At 38.5% G+C, this 16,964-nt stretch overlaps 1 protein-coding gene across 19 annotated transcripts; it reads left to right on the forward strand.

Moving 5' to 3' along the window:
- Positions 1–479: 479 nt before the first annotated feature.
- UBA3 (ubiquitin like modifier activating enzyme 3) lies at positions 480–16,629 on the forward strand. 19 transcript variants are annotated; one of them, XM_075158656.1, is made up of 18 exons: positions 480–918; positions 1,065–1,106; positions 4,053–4,173; positions 5,167–5,247; positions 8,252–8,334; positions 8,861–8,941; positions 9,579–9,622; positions 9,922–9,986; positions 10,863–11,018; positions 11,142–11,244; positions 11,745–11,855; positions 13,313–13,366; positions 13,829–13,865; positions 13,945–14,026; positions 14,949–15,049; positions 15,171–15,234; positions 15,348–15,402; positions 15,865–16,629. In XM_075158656.1, exons 1-18 carry the CDS (start codon positions 827–829, stop codon positions 15,951–15,953), a joined length of 1,461 nt encoding a protein of 486 aa, XP_075014757.1. In that variant the 5' UTR covers positions 480–826; the 3' UTR covers positions 15,954–16,629. The 19 variants fall into 19 exon arrangements, 17 of the variants coding, with proteins under 17 accessions (XP_075014757.1, XP_075014770.1, XP_075014759.1 ...); XM_075158654.1 differs by having other exon boundaries at positions 518–918; positions 11,742–11,855; XM_075158657.1 differs by having other exon boundaries at positions 522–928; positions 11,742–11,855.
- Positions 16,630–16,964: the final 335 nt, after the last annotated feature.

The raw sequence follows: 16,964 nt of genomic DNA on the forward strand, positions 1-16,964 counted from the left end.
GGGGCCGGCAGCCACGGTTCGAACCCCAGCAGCCCCTGTGAGAACAGTTGCTCTTTCAGTGCTTTCGTGCTTCATCCCCTGCAGCTCGAGCGCGCTGTCCGTGCATGTGTCGCAGGGCGCCCCGGGCCTGCTGCGCCGCCATGCCGGGCAGCAAAGTCCTACCCAAAATGGAGGCCCGCAGTAAGCCAAGTGTAATCGCAATACTGGAGACTGGCAGCTGCTTCTCGCAGCTTGATCTGCGAAGGATTTAGATCCCCACAGTTTAGGAGCCTGAGGCCTGAAGCGTAACCCTCGTAAGCCCTGCTCGTCGGCTCACCCTGCGCTTAGACGCCGTTCCTTGTGTGAGTTTTGGAAAGCAAAGGCTCCTGTGAGTAGAAGCGGGTTTACGCACGGCCAGGCCGGCCTCTGCCCAGGGAGTGCTGTAGGACAAAAACCATGTGAAAACACAGCTCAGGTGGAGGAGCCAGCGGCCAGCCTGAGGCTAATCCCACCTCCACGCTTTGTCTCGAGTCATCCCGTCGGCTTTAAAGCGCCGCGATCACCACACGCTTTGTCCCCGGGAAGCATCAGGGAGGCGGGCGCAGAGCCCGGGGCCAGGCGCCTCGGGGCGAGGGCGGGAGGCGGCGCAGGTCCCCTGCTCCTCCCCGCCAGGCCCCGGCACTCCACTAGGGACTCCGTGAGGGCGCTCGGGCCCGGGCTCTCCCCCGGCTGTGGCTCCCCGCTCTCTGCTTCAGGGCTCGGGGAGAGCGGGGGCGGGGGTCCCGCCTTGTTGCCATGGAGATTAGCGGCTCGCCTGGCGGGCGCTCTACCACCGCGCCCCAACTCTATGGGCCTGCGACCGTGGCGGCGCTCTAGCAAAGCACCGCCCATAGAGGCGCCGCGGGGCATTGTGGGAAGCAGAGGGAAATATGGCGGATGGTGAGGAACCGTAAGTGCCCTGTATGTGTGTGCTCGGCCGCCCCTTCCCCCGCTTCCCCGGGACGGGTGGGCCCCGGGGTTCCCTCTCCCTCCTCCCCGGTCTCTGTAGCGCGATACTGACCCTTCTTTTATTCTCTCTCTTTTAGGGAGAAGAAAAGAAGGAGGCTAGAGGAGCTGCTGGCGGATGGGTTAGTGCGGGGCTGCGGGCGAGCGGGCTCCCGGCCCGGGGCAGGGGCAGGCAGCGCTTGCTGAGGGGCGGCTGGTAGGTCAGGGCGAGCCGCAGCCCCGCAGGAGAGGTGTGGGCTGGGAGGAGGCTGCGGGTTAGCTCAAGGCTGCGGGGCCCGCGGGAGAGGCGCTGGTAGGGGCGGCCGTGCGTGAACGGCCCGGGGCCCGGCAGGCGAGAGGGACGGGGGTGGCGCAGTCCAGGGTCGGGGCGGGAGGAGGGAGCCGGAGGAAAGGTGTTAGGTGGGTCAGTGTGAGGAAGGGGAACGCGAAAGGGCGCTTGAACAGCAAGGACTGGGGAAGAGGAATCTCCTGGGGAGAGGACCAAGGGGCTCACCCGGAGCGGGGATGGGAATTGCGGGCTTGGAGCTTGGCATGAGTAGAGGCTGGTGTGCTGGAGAGCTTTGTGACAGGAGTGGAAAAAGCTGCATTGCTGGTCAGGGACCTGGGGAGGGCCTCTAGGCTAGAAGCAGGTGACTAAATTTTGGCTGAAAATTAAAAATTCAGGCTACAGAACAGTTGCCTCTGCTTATTAAAACCCTAAATTCTATGCACCTATCTTAACGGCCTTGAAAACTAATGCTTGGAAATCTTTAACCTCATCTGCTTCCATCCCCTAACTATTCCCTTCCATCTGGTTGTGGCCCTCTTCCCAAAGATCGCAGAGCAGACCTGCCTGCCTGAGCGGTGGACTCGCAGGCAGTGCGTGTGTGTGTTGGGGTGAGGGTCACAAAAATCTTTGGGCATGTTGGATTGGGGGGGTGCATGCCAAGTCCCTCAAAAGCATGGAGCTCTGGAGATGTGAAGGTGGTAGGGAAAAGTCTGGGCCTAAAGTGACATAAGGACTGTGGCGCTCTTATATTTTAAACAAGATTTAAAATTAGAGTAATTCGATGAAATAAGTAAGGATTTTGTTAAACTCTAATAATACAGATACCTGGTAATGCTCTAACAACACAAAAATAAACACTTAAAAAAACCTGTCTCTGAAGTTAAACACAAAATCTCAGGTTGAGTTACTGATGTTTTTCAGATCTCCACAATGTCCAACCCTGTAAAAACCGAACTGTAGTATAATCGCAAAAGTGAAACTAGACGTTACCATTTTATCACTTATAAAGGAAAATACGTATCTAAACAGAAAAGGAGTACTGCTGCTTAGTGGCTGTTTATATGGACGATATAAAAGGATAAAAAAAGTTGTTCTCAATGTCACCAAGCATAGCTTCTGCATTTGTTTCCAGAAAAGTTAAAAATCATAATATAACCCATAGAAGCAATTATTGTGATGTATATTGACCCATTTTATTTACTTAAGTCAGTGCTTAATGCACATGCTGAAAACCGGTATACAACAGATGAGGCCAGGGTTCAGTGGAGGGAGTATTATATTTACACCTTCCTAAAAACCGTGTGTGTGTGTTGGGGTGAGGGTGATGTAAATTGTGAAAACTGGCGGAGATACAAAAGTGCAAGTCAGAGGTCAAAAGACCCTTATGAATTCAAATAAATTTTGTAGATCTTATTTAACTGCTAATACAGTAACTTACCTGAAATCAACACTTAACCAGGAATTAGTTCAGTCTGCAATCAAAATATAGGCAAATTGTGATGTATTTATTCCTGCACTTTAGTGAAGTTTTTCCCTGTTACTGAAAATCTTTTGCAAAATTCAGTGCCTGTAAGTTAAAGTTACTACGGACATACTGTGTTGTCCATCTTCTGAATTCTGTGAGGATAAAGGCATTCGCTGTCTAGATGTTTTCACTACATTTTCCTTTTATTTTAAGATGAGTCACCAGGAAGTAATAATAAATTCTAAACATTACCCAACAACAGTTATCAATACAAGCGTTCTTCATATTACTTCATAGTGGGAAGCAAATAACACTCCCTATCAATGATGACACAACCTTTCGTACTCAGGATTGGCAAAGCTCTTTTATTAGAAGCTTAGTTTTGTATTCACGTAGAACATAACAGTTCATATATATTGAGTGGAGCTCCTGTTTAAAAAGGGAGGTGTGCTGTGTTAAGGAAAGGCTGTTCTGTGTAGGCAATGATCTTACGTTAGGAAATCACTGAAGTGAGCTGATTTTGAACTATTCCAGTAAGTCTCTTAAGAGTTTAAATTTATAGTTATGTACTACTAAAAGTGACCTGCAGAAGGGGAAGAAAAGGTACTGAAGTATTTGATGTAAAATTCTGTCTCAAAAATTTAAAAGAAGATAACTGCAAACATTCCTTTTTTCAAGTCAGATTGCTACCACTGACAGGATCAGGAGGTGACTGAAAAATGGGGGTGTTCTAAATTACATAGTACCAATTGAGAGTGAAGAGCATTCCAGATTTGTATTTTTTAACACTTGTTTAAATAAACTACTGTGACGATTCAGAGGAGACAATGCTGGGACGTGCTGCTGTTGTTTATTCAGTGCCTCACAATTGCAGTTACATACTGATAATTCTAAATATGATTTATGAACTTAAAAAGTCTGTCAAAAAAGAATACAAGACTCTGATGAAAAAAACAGCACCCTCAAAATCTAAAGAGACAACTTCTTTTTCTTTGTCCTCTTTAAATATGAGGGAAATAAAAGCAAAAAGACTAGACCCTTTTTTCACTTCAGGTCAACTTTTACTAGTAACAGCTAAATCAGCGGGATTTATTGAAATGCCTGTTTTTTTTCCCCTCTGTGCATATTTGTATTATTGCTTTCTAGTTTCACAAAAACAACCCACTCATGCTAATGTTCCTGCACATAACTTACATATATAAAGAATATGCAAATGCATTTGTATGAGTGGTCAATAATTTAGGTATTTTTAAGATATATAAAGAAAAAACAACATTTTAGAGGTGTGGCTTTTTCTCTATGATTTTGCAGCTGAATTTACTGTGTTCTGTGCAGAATGGCTGTTGATGGTGGGTGTGGGGACACTGGAGACTGGGAAGGTCGCTGGAACCATGTAAAGAAGTTCCTCGAGCGATCTGGACCATTCACACATCCTGATTTCGAGCCAGGCACTCAAGTGAGAAACACTTACTTTCAATAAAAAATCTATAGCGTGTGTTGCAAACTAATATAAACAGTTTCATTAATTGATGGCCACCAGCGGTGTATGAATACTAAGACTGCATGAAAAGCTTATATTTTAATCAATTGAACATTATGTTGCTAGAAGAACATATTGTATTCTTTTTATAAGCTTGTATTTCTAAATTGTATACTGTCAACTACAAGCTTGCTGTCATCATATATATAAATGTATAACAATATATGAATTACGCTCTGTCTTTGAGTTCCACAGGAAAAATAGGAGAATTTTTCTCTCCATTTCTGAGTAATTAGATACAGTAAGGAATTTCTTGTACTTAAAGAAGGAATTAAGGTTAATGAGAGTACTTAGAGAATTGGGAAAGATGTTTAGGAGGGAAAAGCAAAATTTAGACTTTTAATTATTTCTTCTGTTTTCCTTTTTTGGTACATTTTGTTTCAGAGCTTACAGTTGAATGTATTTTACTGTACCTTTTTAATGTACTGTTCCATTATTTACTAGTTTGAGGCTGGGGTCTAGTAGAACAGTTCACAGAAAGCAGTTATATAGTTAAAAATTTCAATTCTTTTTCGCCAGCAATGTTTTCTGTCTGTTTAGGTTTATTTTGTATTATGTATCAGTAAAATTTTTGGAGGAAGAAAACATTATCTCCTGAAACCAAATAATAATAAAGGTGGACCTTGCTTTTTCATGGTCAAAATTAATATAAAGAGAATGCTGATATCAACAAAGGTCATGCTTTTCTGTAAGTTGGGATATAGGAAGTGCATGAATTCAACAACCGATTAGTCTGGTATGTAATTACTCCTGCAAGCACAAACTGTTTTATTGATCTAAGTTGTCTTATGTGAGACTTACTAGGCACTGAAAATTTACGATAATGCGTTTTTAAGGATTATGAAGCAAAGGACAATTTATACTTTTTCGTATTTAGTATATTAATTTTTTGTTTTATATTTTCCGCAGGCTCTTGAGTTTTTGTTAAGCACATGTAAAGTACTAGTTATTGGAGCAGGAGGATTAGGATGCGAGCTCCTGAAAAACCTGGTAATTACTCAGTTTTCACCCTTTGCTTCTTAGAATCTTCTTTTTTTTCCTGGAGGAAATTACCTTTCTGCTTTGCTAGTTTGGCATTTTTGATTGTATATAGCTACTAAATTTCTAAGTTCTAATCAAAATGTATAATGTGATGATACAGCCAATAAACTTGAGGAATACACTTTGTTAATAAGCTTGAAAGGTGGTAGTCTAATATGTTGCCTGTTATTTATTTAGCTATCTCAAAGCTTGTCATGAGGGACAGCATGGTGCTGTTTATGAAGTGTAGACAAAAGTCCACCTGCAGCCTTAGATAAGGTCTAATGTTGGTAATTCTCCCTAATTACCAGATCTAGGGAAATGAAGTAAACTAAGGACATATCATGCTCATAATGGTACAAGGAAGTGGTGTTTGGGATGCAATGGTTGAAATGTATCTTTTCAGATGAAAAATGATACTTTAAACTGCCGCAAGTAGCTAGTACAAAGTTTAGTATTAACAGTCAAAGTTGAATTTAATTTCAGTTTATTTTACATCTTTGGATTAATTCCAAGTGAGGTTAGAATTGCTGGAATTATTTATGTTCTTTCACAGTGAAATTAGTAGAGCCAGACTTACTGTGTCTATGGTGCCCTTCATGTCTCTGGAATCCGTTTGGCCTTCCCGAGCAGTGGCTCTCAGGTTTTCCAGTTCCTCAAGATCAGTAAATTGGAGGTTGACTGTACACTCCCTCAGAGCTGCATCTGTATTGCTGAAGTCAGCCTGTGTAATGGCAGCTTTATTGAGTCAGACATAAAGAGCATGCAGTATCCTGTATGGAAATGGCTAAGGAGGAATAGGTAATGGTATAAGAACAGCAAAAGAATATGACAGTACTTCCCTGGTGTACAGATTAACAGAAGGTATTCTGTAGTTTTCTTGATGCGGTCTTAGTGTATAATGGATTCTCTCATTACGTGTTCTGAAAAGCGATTTTTAAGTGTTTAAAATGCAGCCATGGGATCACGTGCTGTCAGACATTTACCCAATAACTGTGCATAAATTTAATTATCCTATTAATGTGTTTTTTATCCTCACAGACGCTCATATTTGTCATAGTGTATCACTGTTACCATCCTGTTTGAGTTCGGTAGTTTAGACTAATACTGTACTTTTCCATGCTTTTATTTAATAATAAGAATTTCTGTCCTTACGGATTCCATGGAAAATGTGTGGTTTGATGTAATAACTTACTATGAAATAACTTTTTTCATTAATTTATACCAATACTTATGCATTAGTGTACTTTACTATAATATTTATGTACTGCTATTTCAGTATTTCCACAGATGATCTCCAAGCTTTAGATGCTTGATAAATCAATAGCCTCATTTAAAGCCAGGCGTTCCAGATCCATTAACTCAGGGGTTTTACAGTTTCAGCAATTGTGTATACTCTTGTTCTGGTTGCTGGTTTGTTACTGCAGTGCTTAGGCAGAATTTTACTTGAAGAGACTGTGACAACTTCAAGGCAGTTTTCTTTCTTTGGGAATTTAGTGCTGGTGAATTTAACCTCTACCCAGAGCTACTGTTTTATGGGTTTATTGGGACATAACATTCAATCTGTTGATAGCTCGTTGAGAGGGAGGATTTGTATGGGATAAGGGACTTCGTAAATCTGCTGTATGCGCTCAGTTCGCATCTCTTCAAAAAGATTTTAAGTTATCATGATTTATTTTTATCATTTTCAGAAAGATAAGCTCATAAGTAAATATAGATTCTGTTCACATGTATTCATGTCTTTGGGACAATGAATATAAATGCGATAAAGACTCCAGTCTGTATGTTCGTGATTCCCAGGCTCGCTCTTCTCTTTAGCAGGCTCTCCCAGTCTGCTTTGATAATATTGAACAAAAGCTGAACATTTATCAATGAAACAAAATGATTGTTCACCGCCAGGGGTATCCCATATGACATACAGAAATTCTTGCTGCTTTTCTTACAGAAATTAATTTCTATTCTGAAAAACTTTAGTCCTGTTGTTCATTTGTTTAATCAGTTTCCTGATAACAGCATTTTAAATACTTATTATGCATGGGACGGCTCTGTTTATTCAGAAAAGGTAAAATGAAAAGTTTGGAAGTCTTTATATATAACAAGATTGAGTCTTAAAGGAAAAAAGGTAAGGGAGTGGACTCAATTTTTTTGGGGGTCACTTCAGAACATCAAACACATTTCCTTTCTCTAAAACCAGTGTTTTACAGCATTTATTTCCCTTTAACCACAATTCACATTGTTTCTTTGTGCGTGACAGATGCTATTACTTTATCAGATCAGTTCTGCAATACAGTTTTAAGACAATTTAACTTTAAAGTTATTTGCCAAATGTAGTGATGGGCTGCATGCAAACAGATCAGGCAGAACTTCTGTCAGAGGTTTGGTGTGTTCTTAGATAGCGAGGTGACTTTTTGTGTTTGCGTTCTGTTCCAGCATAGAATGCAGTGAGGAATGCTGGCTTATTTTGAACTGTGATTTGAGGGTGGACATACCAGACTCATTTATGCCAACTGTGAAAGTGGTGAATATTCAAAACCTTAAAATTTTAGAGGAATTAAACTTTGTTTTTCTATTCCTGTCAAGCAAGGAAGTGCTTATGATATTTCTTCAAATTCTGCTTTTTTTTCGTCAATGAACACTTTTGATTTACTCCAGTTGTGAGGGAATACTGCACATTTCCTTTATAGATCAGCTTACCATTGACTTCCCTGTGTTATGATTAGGTAGGCTAAAGCAATATTGCATTCAGTAGAACATTGTCTTTGACCATTGAAATGTTACTAATTCCATCTGTCTAAATATCAGCATTAGCAACCCAGCAAAGAACGTTCTTTTAACAAAGAACAACCATATACCTGTCTGCACAGAGAACGAAGAGCAAATACGTTCCTCCAAAGGTTGCTTTTTTGGCATATGGAATGGAGCACTGTAAGCATTTCACTTCCTATTAAGTGAAGTTGACTATCTCTTTTCACAGGCACTGTCCGGCTTTAGACAGATCCATGTTATTGACATGGACACTATAGACGTTTCTAATCTGAACCGACAGTTTCTGTTTCGGTAAGTGGTATTTTCATGATTTGAGTTTTTTTTTTTTTAAATGTACCTAAACAAAATACGTGAATATGATAATTATTTTGGTTGAATAAGATGTCATTAAAGATTACTGAACTTTCATATCACAATAGTACTTACAATTAACTAAACATTGCATGTGATTCCTTCTTGTTTTGAGGTCTGTGGTGTCATAGTTTGAGCATCAAATACAGCTAATGACTAATGGAAAAAGTGACACCAAAGAATAATGCACACAGATTGAGATATCAATTTTTCTGGTACCCTTTTCTTCCAAGTAAAATGAAAATTTTTTTGATTTTTTTTGGTGCTGGTAACTGTAATTACATGGACATATTTAGATAACTCTGGGGCTTTCATATCTGGTTAAGGGATGCCTTAATATTATCCCTATCAATAAATTGACCTACAGTAACAATTAGTCATTTAATTCAGTATTGCAATGCATAGAGTCTGAAAGGATTAAAGCCACTAAAATAATGCATTTGAAATTGCTTGTTTTTTTTCCCAGACCGAAGGATGTTGGGCGACCAAAAGCAGAAGTTGCAGCAGAATTCCTAAACAGCCGCATTCCCAACTGTGCTGTCGTAGCGTATCCTTTTATAGAGAAGTAGTAGCCCCAAAGGCTTCAAAAAACCTAGAAAACTCTGTAGGTGGTAAGGCTATCTAAAGTATTTTGCTGCCATCCTCTCTTTTTTATACAATAAAGAACAGATTCATTCAGCTGGTGATTGAGAATTCTTTCTCAGTGGCATTAGCATACAGGAAATATGCATGAGGAAAGAAGGCTAAGCTGTAGGAAACTATTTTGTAGGTTTCCACTGAGTCTTTTTATTCAGATGCAATATTCTAATTTTCATTGAGATATTAGAATTACAGGTTTTTCACCAGAATGTTTTGAGTACATACTGGTTGGAGACGTTAGTTTATAAACATAGAGCAGCACTACCGATACAGGACTTTGTGAGAGCACATGTTTTGAGCTTCCTAAATAGTTTGCCTGCTGAGCTTTCTCCTGTGTGTGACTATTACATTGTGTCCCTTACTTGTTTTGTCGGATGCTACAGCTTCAGCTGTGGGAATTTTGAATCTTTCAATCATTTTTTTAAAAAAAAGTCATATAAAATTATAGTCATAAATTAGATAATGTTTTGGCTTTAGGTTAGCAAATAGAAAACAGTAAACTTAAGTACTTTATAAATATATTCCTTTACTGGGCTTACATTCAGATATTTTAAAAAGATTCAAGACATGGATGAAAGCTTCTATCGACGTAAGTGGTATTTATTTGCCTGCCAAACACCACTGGTGCTTTAGGGCAACATTGCTGTTGTTGCTGCTCGGTGCTTTTCCTGGTAGTTAGATTGCTGATTATTTTAGTCTTCTACAGTATACTGGAAGTCGAAGTAACAAATAGACAAAACTTAAATGCATCTGTCGTGTAGGTAATCTAGGGGAGATAGTTAAGCTACAGTCAGTTCCTCTGGACTGTTACGGACAGACAAAATACTTTGCTTGTCTTAAGAAGTATGCTTTAGTATCGACTTTAAATAACCTTTTTTTTCAACCTAGAGTTTCATATTATTGTTTGTGGACTGGACTCTATAATTGCAAGAAGATGGATAAATGGCATGCTGGTAAAGTCTTCAATCTTTTTAAAGCCTGGCTATTGCTTGAGTATAGATAATTAAAATTGAACAGACTTGTGTAGAATGTGTCATTAAAATGAAATGAGGGCTGTTGAAACTCACAGCTTTTTGTATCTATTTCTGTTTTCTTTTCTTTTTTCTTTTTGTGAACAGGGTAAAATGCATGCTCTCTTACCTGCCTTTTTCTTGAGGAGTGTTAGCCAACATTTGTGCAGTGCCCTGCGGGGGTAATTTCAAAGTTAGATTACATTGTTTGTGGCCTTGTGCAGTCAGTTTTTGAAAATCGTAAGAAGGGAAGTTTCACAGCCTCTCTGGATGCTCCCATTGTGAATGTTTTTTTTTCATTAGCCAAACAGTACTTTTCATGTAAATGTCACCTTTTGGAGCCCTGCTGCTACAAAGTAGTAGAAAGCTGGTCATTGAACCAGGTAGTTTTATCATTGTGAATTTGTTTATAAAATAATGATCTTGAGTATTTACCAGTATTTAAAAAAAAACCAACAAAACAAAAAAACAACAAACCAAGAATCAAAATGCCAAATCCTTCAAACCAACCAACTGTTTGTTCTGGTATACTGTAAGGAAATAATAGCATTTTTCAAGGGGGTAAGGGGAGGAGGAGGTGGAAGGTGAAGATGGTAGATGAAGTCCTGCGCATTGAGAAATAAGTGGTGTTTTATACACTATGTACCCTTAAAATAAACTGTATATTAAGCATTCAATCTTGTGGTGTACCATTAAGAATAAAATTTTTAGGATTTTTTTTTCTTTCTGCAACTTGGGTAAAAAAAAAAAACAGACAAAAAACCAAAAACCAAACACAAACAAAATCCAACACCCCCCCCTCCCCCCTTTATTTGCTAGATGTCGTTTTTACATTATGAAGATGGTGTACTGGATCCAAGTTCCATCATACCTTTAATAGATGGAGGGACAGAAGGTTTTAAAGGAAATGTTCGTGTGATTATTCCTGGTATGACAGCATGTGTTGAATGCACGCTTGAGCTTTATCCACCACAGGTAATTGCAACCAGTGATATTTCCGTTGTATTCTTCTGATTCTGATTTGCTTGTTTCTTTTCCTAGTACTATACATAATGTATTATGTGCTTTCTTCTGGTTTTCTTCCCCTGCCCACACCAGGTCAATTTTCCCATGTGTACTATTGCATCTATGCCCAGACTACCAGAGCATTGTATTGAGTATGTCAGGATATTGCAGTGGCCAAAGGAGCAACCTTTTGGAGGTAATTAGTATATTGCACTGGTGCTAAGCTGATATTTCTCCTTCTAACTAATTTGTTTTGAGTTAGGTATACACAGCTACTTTTAATAAAACAATCCTACCTTTTAAGCTTATGTGGCTCATTATTGTATTGAATCTAAGCCTCTTCTGAGCTGGTGATGAATTTTCTCTTCTCGGACTCGCGCTCCAGTTCCATATTTGTTCATGTGTTTCTCTCTCTCATACTGCACAATGTCTTTTCCTGACTCAAAGTATAACCTGTAACAGCTCTATAAATCTGTGAAGTTAAGGTAGTTTGTATATATAATGTGTTAGAACTTACGATGTTTGTAGAAGTGATATTTTGATTATTTGAAGTGTCAAGTTTTAATAGCTTAATGGGTTATTCATTTTAACCCAAATTAAAACAAAAGGATTTTTTTTAGACAAAAAGAATGCTATATTTCTGAAGAACTCTTATAACTGTGACTTATCTGTAAATTCTTAACTTTGCTGTAGAAGGTGTTGCGTTGGATGGAGATGACCCTGAACATATACAGTGGATTTACCAGAAGTCTTTAGAAAGAGCATCACAATTTAATATTAAAGGTGTTACATACAGACTCACCCAAGGTAAGGGTATGGCATTTCACTAAGTTTGTGGCATTTGCAATTAGGCTGGATTAGCATTCTTTGTATTTGTTATGACTAAACTGGCAGCTCTGCTGACAAAGAGAAGTTCTTTTCTCCCTTAACATCTTAAAACAGAAACAAGCAGCTTGTTTCCTGTGCTAGCACAAATATTTTTATGATGAGTCAGATGTTTAGGCATTCATGATGAATCAGAGGAACTTATCTGGGACAAAACTGAACATTCTTTTTGACATTTTATTTTTAACCTGGAGCAGCTCCACAGTTTACATTATACTGTGACCACTTCTGCTGGGTCAAAGAGTGGGAACAACAGAACGTGATTGCCTCTTTTAGCAACAGCAACACTTTATGCCAGTTTAGGCTGGTTGAGACTATAGCATCTGTTCTTTACTGCTGTGTATGCCTCTGCTCACATGCAAGTGCGGAATGCTGCCACTCATTTAATCAGCATTTTAAATGCTAACCAAATAGAAAAGAAGTGGAGAATCTCATGCAGAATTTCCAGAATTTGTGGTAACTTCTACTGAGAATGCATTTGAAATGCTGGGCTTGAAATGCCACACTTGAACCTCAGTGCGTGCCTTTCTATCAAAAAAGGGCAAACTGATCCCTTGTGTATCTTCCTCGGGTTCCACCTAGTGTATTGCAGATAGTTGTCTTCTCTGCAGCAGTTTATACTGGCTTCTCTAGCAGTATTTTTTTGGTACAGAGAAATGTGAACTCCAGTTATGAAATATAATTATATACATGCAAACGGCTGCACAGTTTTCAGCATTTGAAGATGGCTTCATTATAAAGTACATAGCAGAAAGAAGGCAAAGATAAAATTTTTATGCATGTTTTCTCAGGTATGAAGGGATAGAAGTCAATAATGAGAAGCCAGAGGAACTTCAGACTACTTAGGAATTTGCTGTCTTTTTGGCAGGCCTGAAAAAAGAGTGAACCTCCTTGTTCCTGATGTACAAACTTGTATGCGCAGGAGATCTTGCTTTATATCGGTGTATGTACTGTGCTGTTTGACTGGATAGGCTCAGTAAGGAGAGTTGGACAAAGATGCCAATACAGTTTGGCAAGCCTGTTCTCGCAGAAGGAGTATCAAAACCAAATATCTTTCCTTTATGCATTTCTCCAGTTAAACAGGAATAGAACTAGGTTTTAAATTAATTTTCAGTGCTAAATACAGAATACTTGGTTTTAGAATTTGTTCACTAGCTCTCTTTGTGTGATACCTTCTTTTTCTCAACATGTTTGAGCCATTCCTAAAATAAAAAAATGCCAAAGTACTTGAGCAGCACGCCATTATACCTTATTGTTATAGAAATTCCTGGAAAGTTTAAAGTACCTTTGAGTCCACCATTCTGTAATTACTCTGGCTGAAAGTCGTCTCTCAGTATAGTTTCTTAGAAAAGACAAAGCTGTATGTTTTGTTTTTACAGGGGTGGTTAAACGAATTATTCCAGCAGTAGCTTCTACAAATGCAGTAATTGCAGGTATGCTAAAAGAACTCATTTCATTTCTGCTTCAGAGACTTTAGAGTTTTGTAAGGCAACAGTTTGGAATCGAGAACTCGGGGAGGATAATAGTAGTTTTTAAATGGGTCTGATTTATTCTTACAGTCTCATTTCTGTTTTCCATAGAGAAACTGCATGTGACTCTATAAATTTTAAGCTCATTATGACTGTGGGAGTGAGAAAAAGCATTTGAGACTAGGGAAAAAAAAATATTTGGAAAACACGGTATATAAGCTTAACATAGTTTCAGATTAGTGCCGAATCTATGGTGTTAATGCATAGAACCACCAGCTACTTCAGATGTTTATTTTTCTCTTTACTAATTGTTATACTTGATTTTTTTTTGTGTCACTTCTTCTTTGGTACAACTCTGTGCCCTAATGTCTGCATGTTTTGAGATAGAGCTAGAAAGTGAAGACATTGTTTTTTTTCTCATTGCAGCTGTTTGCGCCACTGAAGTTTTTAAAATAGCCACAAGGTATTTCATTTCTTATTAATAACATACATGATTTCCAACATAATGACATGTTTTAACACTAATGTGTTTGTCATTATAGTGCATACATTCCTCTTAACAACTACCTGGTGTTTAATGATGCAGATGGATTATACACATACACATTTGAAGCTGAAAGAAAGGTTAGTGCCATTAAATGCTTGCACGGTTGTTTCCTTGATTTTTATTGAATTTACGCAGTTTGTGTGTATTTCTGAAACCAATACTGAATCTCTTGGCCCCTAGCACTGAATAATAATATTTCTGAAGTTTTAAAAGCAGAAACTACGATGTTACTAGTCTGCTACTTCTCCAGAGTATTTTTTTTAGCATGTAGGAAATTTTTTTTTAAACTTCTGTGGTTTTGGGGTTGAATAGTGATGACAGTGGCGGTCTGTCCATGTAGAGTAGCAGGACTGTTTACCTCCAGATCAATGGATGTTTTATTTCATGTCCTGGTAGTGAAACCTTTTCTTCTACCCATCAGTTTACCAGAAACTACTGCATAGTATACGTAATGGCATATTTAATTGTTGCCTGTTTAGCCAAAGTTTCTGAATATTTGGAAAAGTAGCTTCTGGTATAGGGAGGTTCTTCAGACAATTATTTCTGTTGTGTCTGCTGGTGCAGCATTGGTATCTCAACTGTTTCTGCCATGCAGAGGAAAACGATACTTGACTTTTTTGAAAGTGAATCCTGAAGATTTCTCCTGTAATACAGGAAATGTGGTTTACAAAATAAGATACGCAATCTTAAGAAGACTCATAAGCAAATCTTCTCAAGAAGAGATTATGACAACAATTGATTTGAAAGTTTGTAGTATTAAATTTTATGTGAGATGAAATTTGTAGTTCATAAATACTTAGCTGCTGTTGGGAGCCAGGTGAACAGTGACAGACTTCACAAGGAGTTGGGTTTTGTCATTAATATTTGCAACAGTATTAATATTTCTAGAGCTAAAACTTTTAAAAAAAACCAAACACACAAATAGTTTTGAGACTTTATTAGCAGCATTTTTAAAATCATATTTAACATAACGTGCATTCTTGTGCTATTTTGGTGTAGGAGAACTGTCCAGCCTGCAGCCAACTTCCCCAGAACATAGAGATTTCCCCATCAGCTAAATTACAGGAGATCTTGGATTACTTGACAAATAATGCTTCATTGTAAGTGCTCAACTATTCTGACTTATCTGATAATTTTTGGTGGTTTAGTGTTTCAAAAAGGTAATTTCTAAATGTATTTTTACCTGATTGTCTGTTTTTTTAAAAAATATTTTACGTATAGGCAAATGAAATCTCCTGCAATCACAGCAACTATGTATGGGGGAAATAAAACACTTTATTTACAGGTAATCTGAATTTACGTAGTTGTCTTTGATAATCTTGATTTATTTAAATTTACTTTCCTGAATTTGAAAATAAATGTTTTGGCTTTTTTTTTTCTTTTTTTTTTTTTTTGCAGACAGTGGCTTCAATTGAAGAACGAACAAGGCCAAATCTTTCCAAGACACTAAAAGGTATAATGCAGTTGTCACATGTAGATTTTCAAGATACTGCTCTGAACAGAGTTAATCAGTTTCATCTCTCTGTTTGGCATGTTTTGCTTTATTTTGCACTATGCAGTAGAATGTGCTTTGTTACCCATTTACGTGCAATATACCTTTCTCAGGTTGCTCAAGGATGAGCTCTGAATTGCTCAAATGTGAAGTGTGGGCAGATGCAGAGAAAAACATTGCAACAAAGCAAGCTGATAACTGATGTAAATTAAACATACTTCAATAGCATTTTATGTATTTCTTGACAAGGTCTGTTCGTTTCCTAGTTGAATTAGATGAATATTAGTTTAGCTAGTGAGCTGTTTGCAGCTTTATTTCATGGTATTTATGGTTTGCGGGAATGGCATTCATAACTTTTTTTTTAATTTAAAAAAATACAAACCACATGGGTTTGCTGTACTTGAACTTTTCTTTCTGTTTCAGAACTGGGGCTTGTGGATGGCCAGGAACTTGCAGTTGCTGATGTTACTACACCACAGACTATGCTGTTCAAGCTTCACTTTACCACTTAATTTATTCATAAGTAACCGGCATATACAGCGAGAGAAATCTGTACCCACCTTGTAAAACAAACGTATTCTGTGGGTGTTAAAGCAACCTGAGATGTTCATGTTAGTACTAGATAATACAAATGAATCACCATATTTGAGAATTGTATGTAAAAGCCAATATTTGGTGGATTATATTTGTATAAATGCTTATTAATGTACAGAACTCTGATGTATAGGAATACACTTTTTTCCAGTTTTTGTTGTCAAAATGTTAATGCTAATATACTTTCAGACACATGGAAATTTTAAGGTGGCCAAAACTCTTGTTTTCAACATGTGTGCACAGGTATATGCAAAGAGAAGACCCTTTGAAAGGAACCACAGCGATCTGGTTTTAAATTGTAGCACTCCTATATGGTTGCCGAGTCACCTTAAAACCAAAAGAGGGTAGTAGATTAAAATGAGCATTTTCCTCTTATTTGGTGTTGATTTGATCAATTTTATGACAGATGTTAAGTGTGGAAGAGATGACTTTGTTTACAAGCAAACACGAAAGGACAGAATGATCAATTGTACATGAAAATAGGGACACGTCTGCTCGCAGTCCCCAAGCAGCCACTGTGCACAGTATTGCAGGATTATGTTCAAGTATCATTGGTGCTGTTAAGATATTTATTAATAAAAAATCATAAAGACACCTTAGTTTGTGGCTTATGAATGGACATTCAAGAGCTTTTATTACCTCAATTAAAAAATCTAGGGCGTCATTTGCCTGCTTTAGTCAGAGAGTGAAGCGATGCGGTGCTGGATTCCTCAACCCGAGTTCTGATTTACTTGGTGCGTGTCAACTGTGTTTAAACTTTCCCTCTTCCAGCCTTGCACTTGAACTCAGTAGCGGGGCGGGGGCACTTTACTGTAATTTTTCACCAGATAGTTTTTAACAACTGCATGTTTGGAAGTGTTAAAAGGCCCTTCAAGCAGCGAGTGGAGGCGCTGAGGTTTAGACGAGTGTATACTTGGTTGGTTATTTGC

This window comes from Calonectris borealis, chromosome 10, assembly GCF_964195595.1.
Source record: "Calonectris borealis chromosome 10, bCalBor7.hap1.2, whole genome shotgun sequence".
Taxonomy (NCBI): Eukaryota; Metazoa; Chordata; class Aves; order Procellariiformes; family Procellariidae; genus Calonectris; species Calonectris borealis.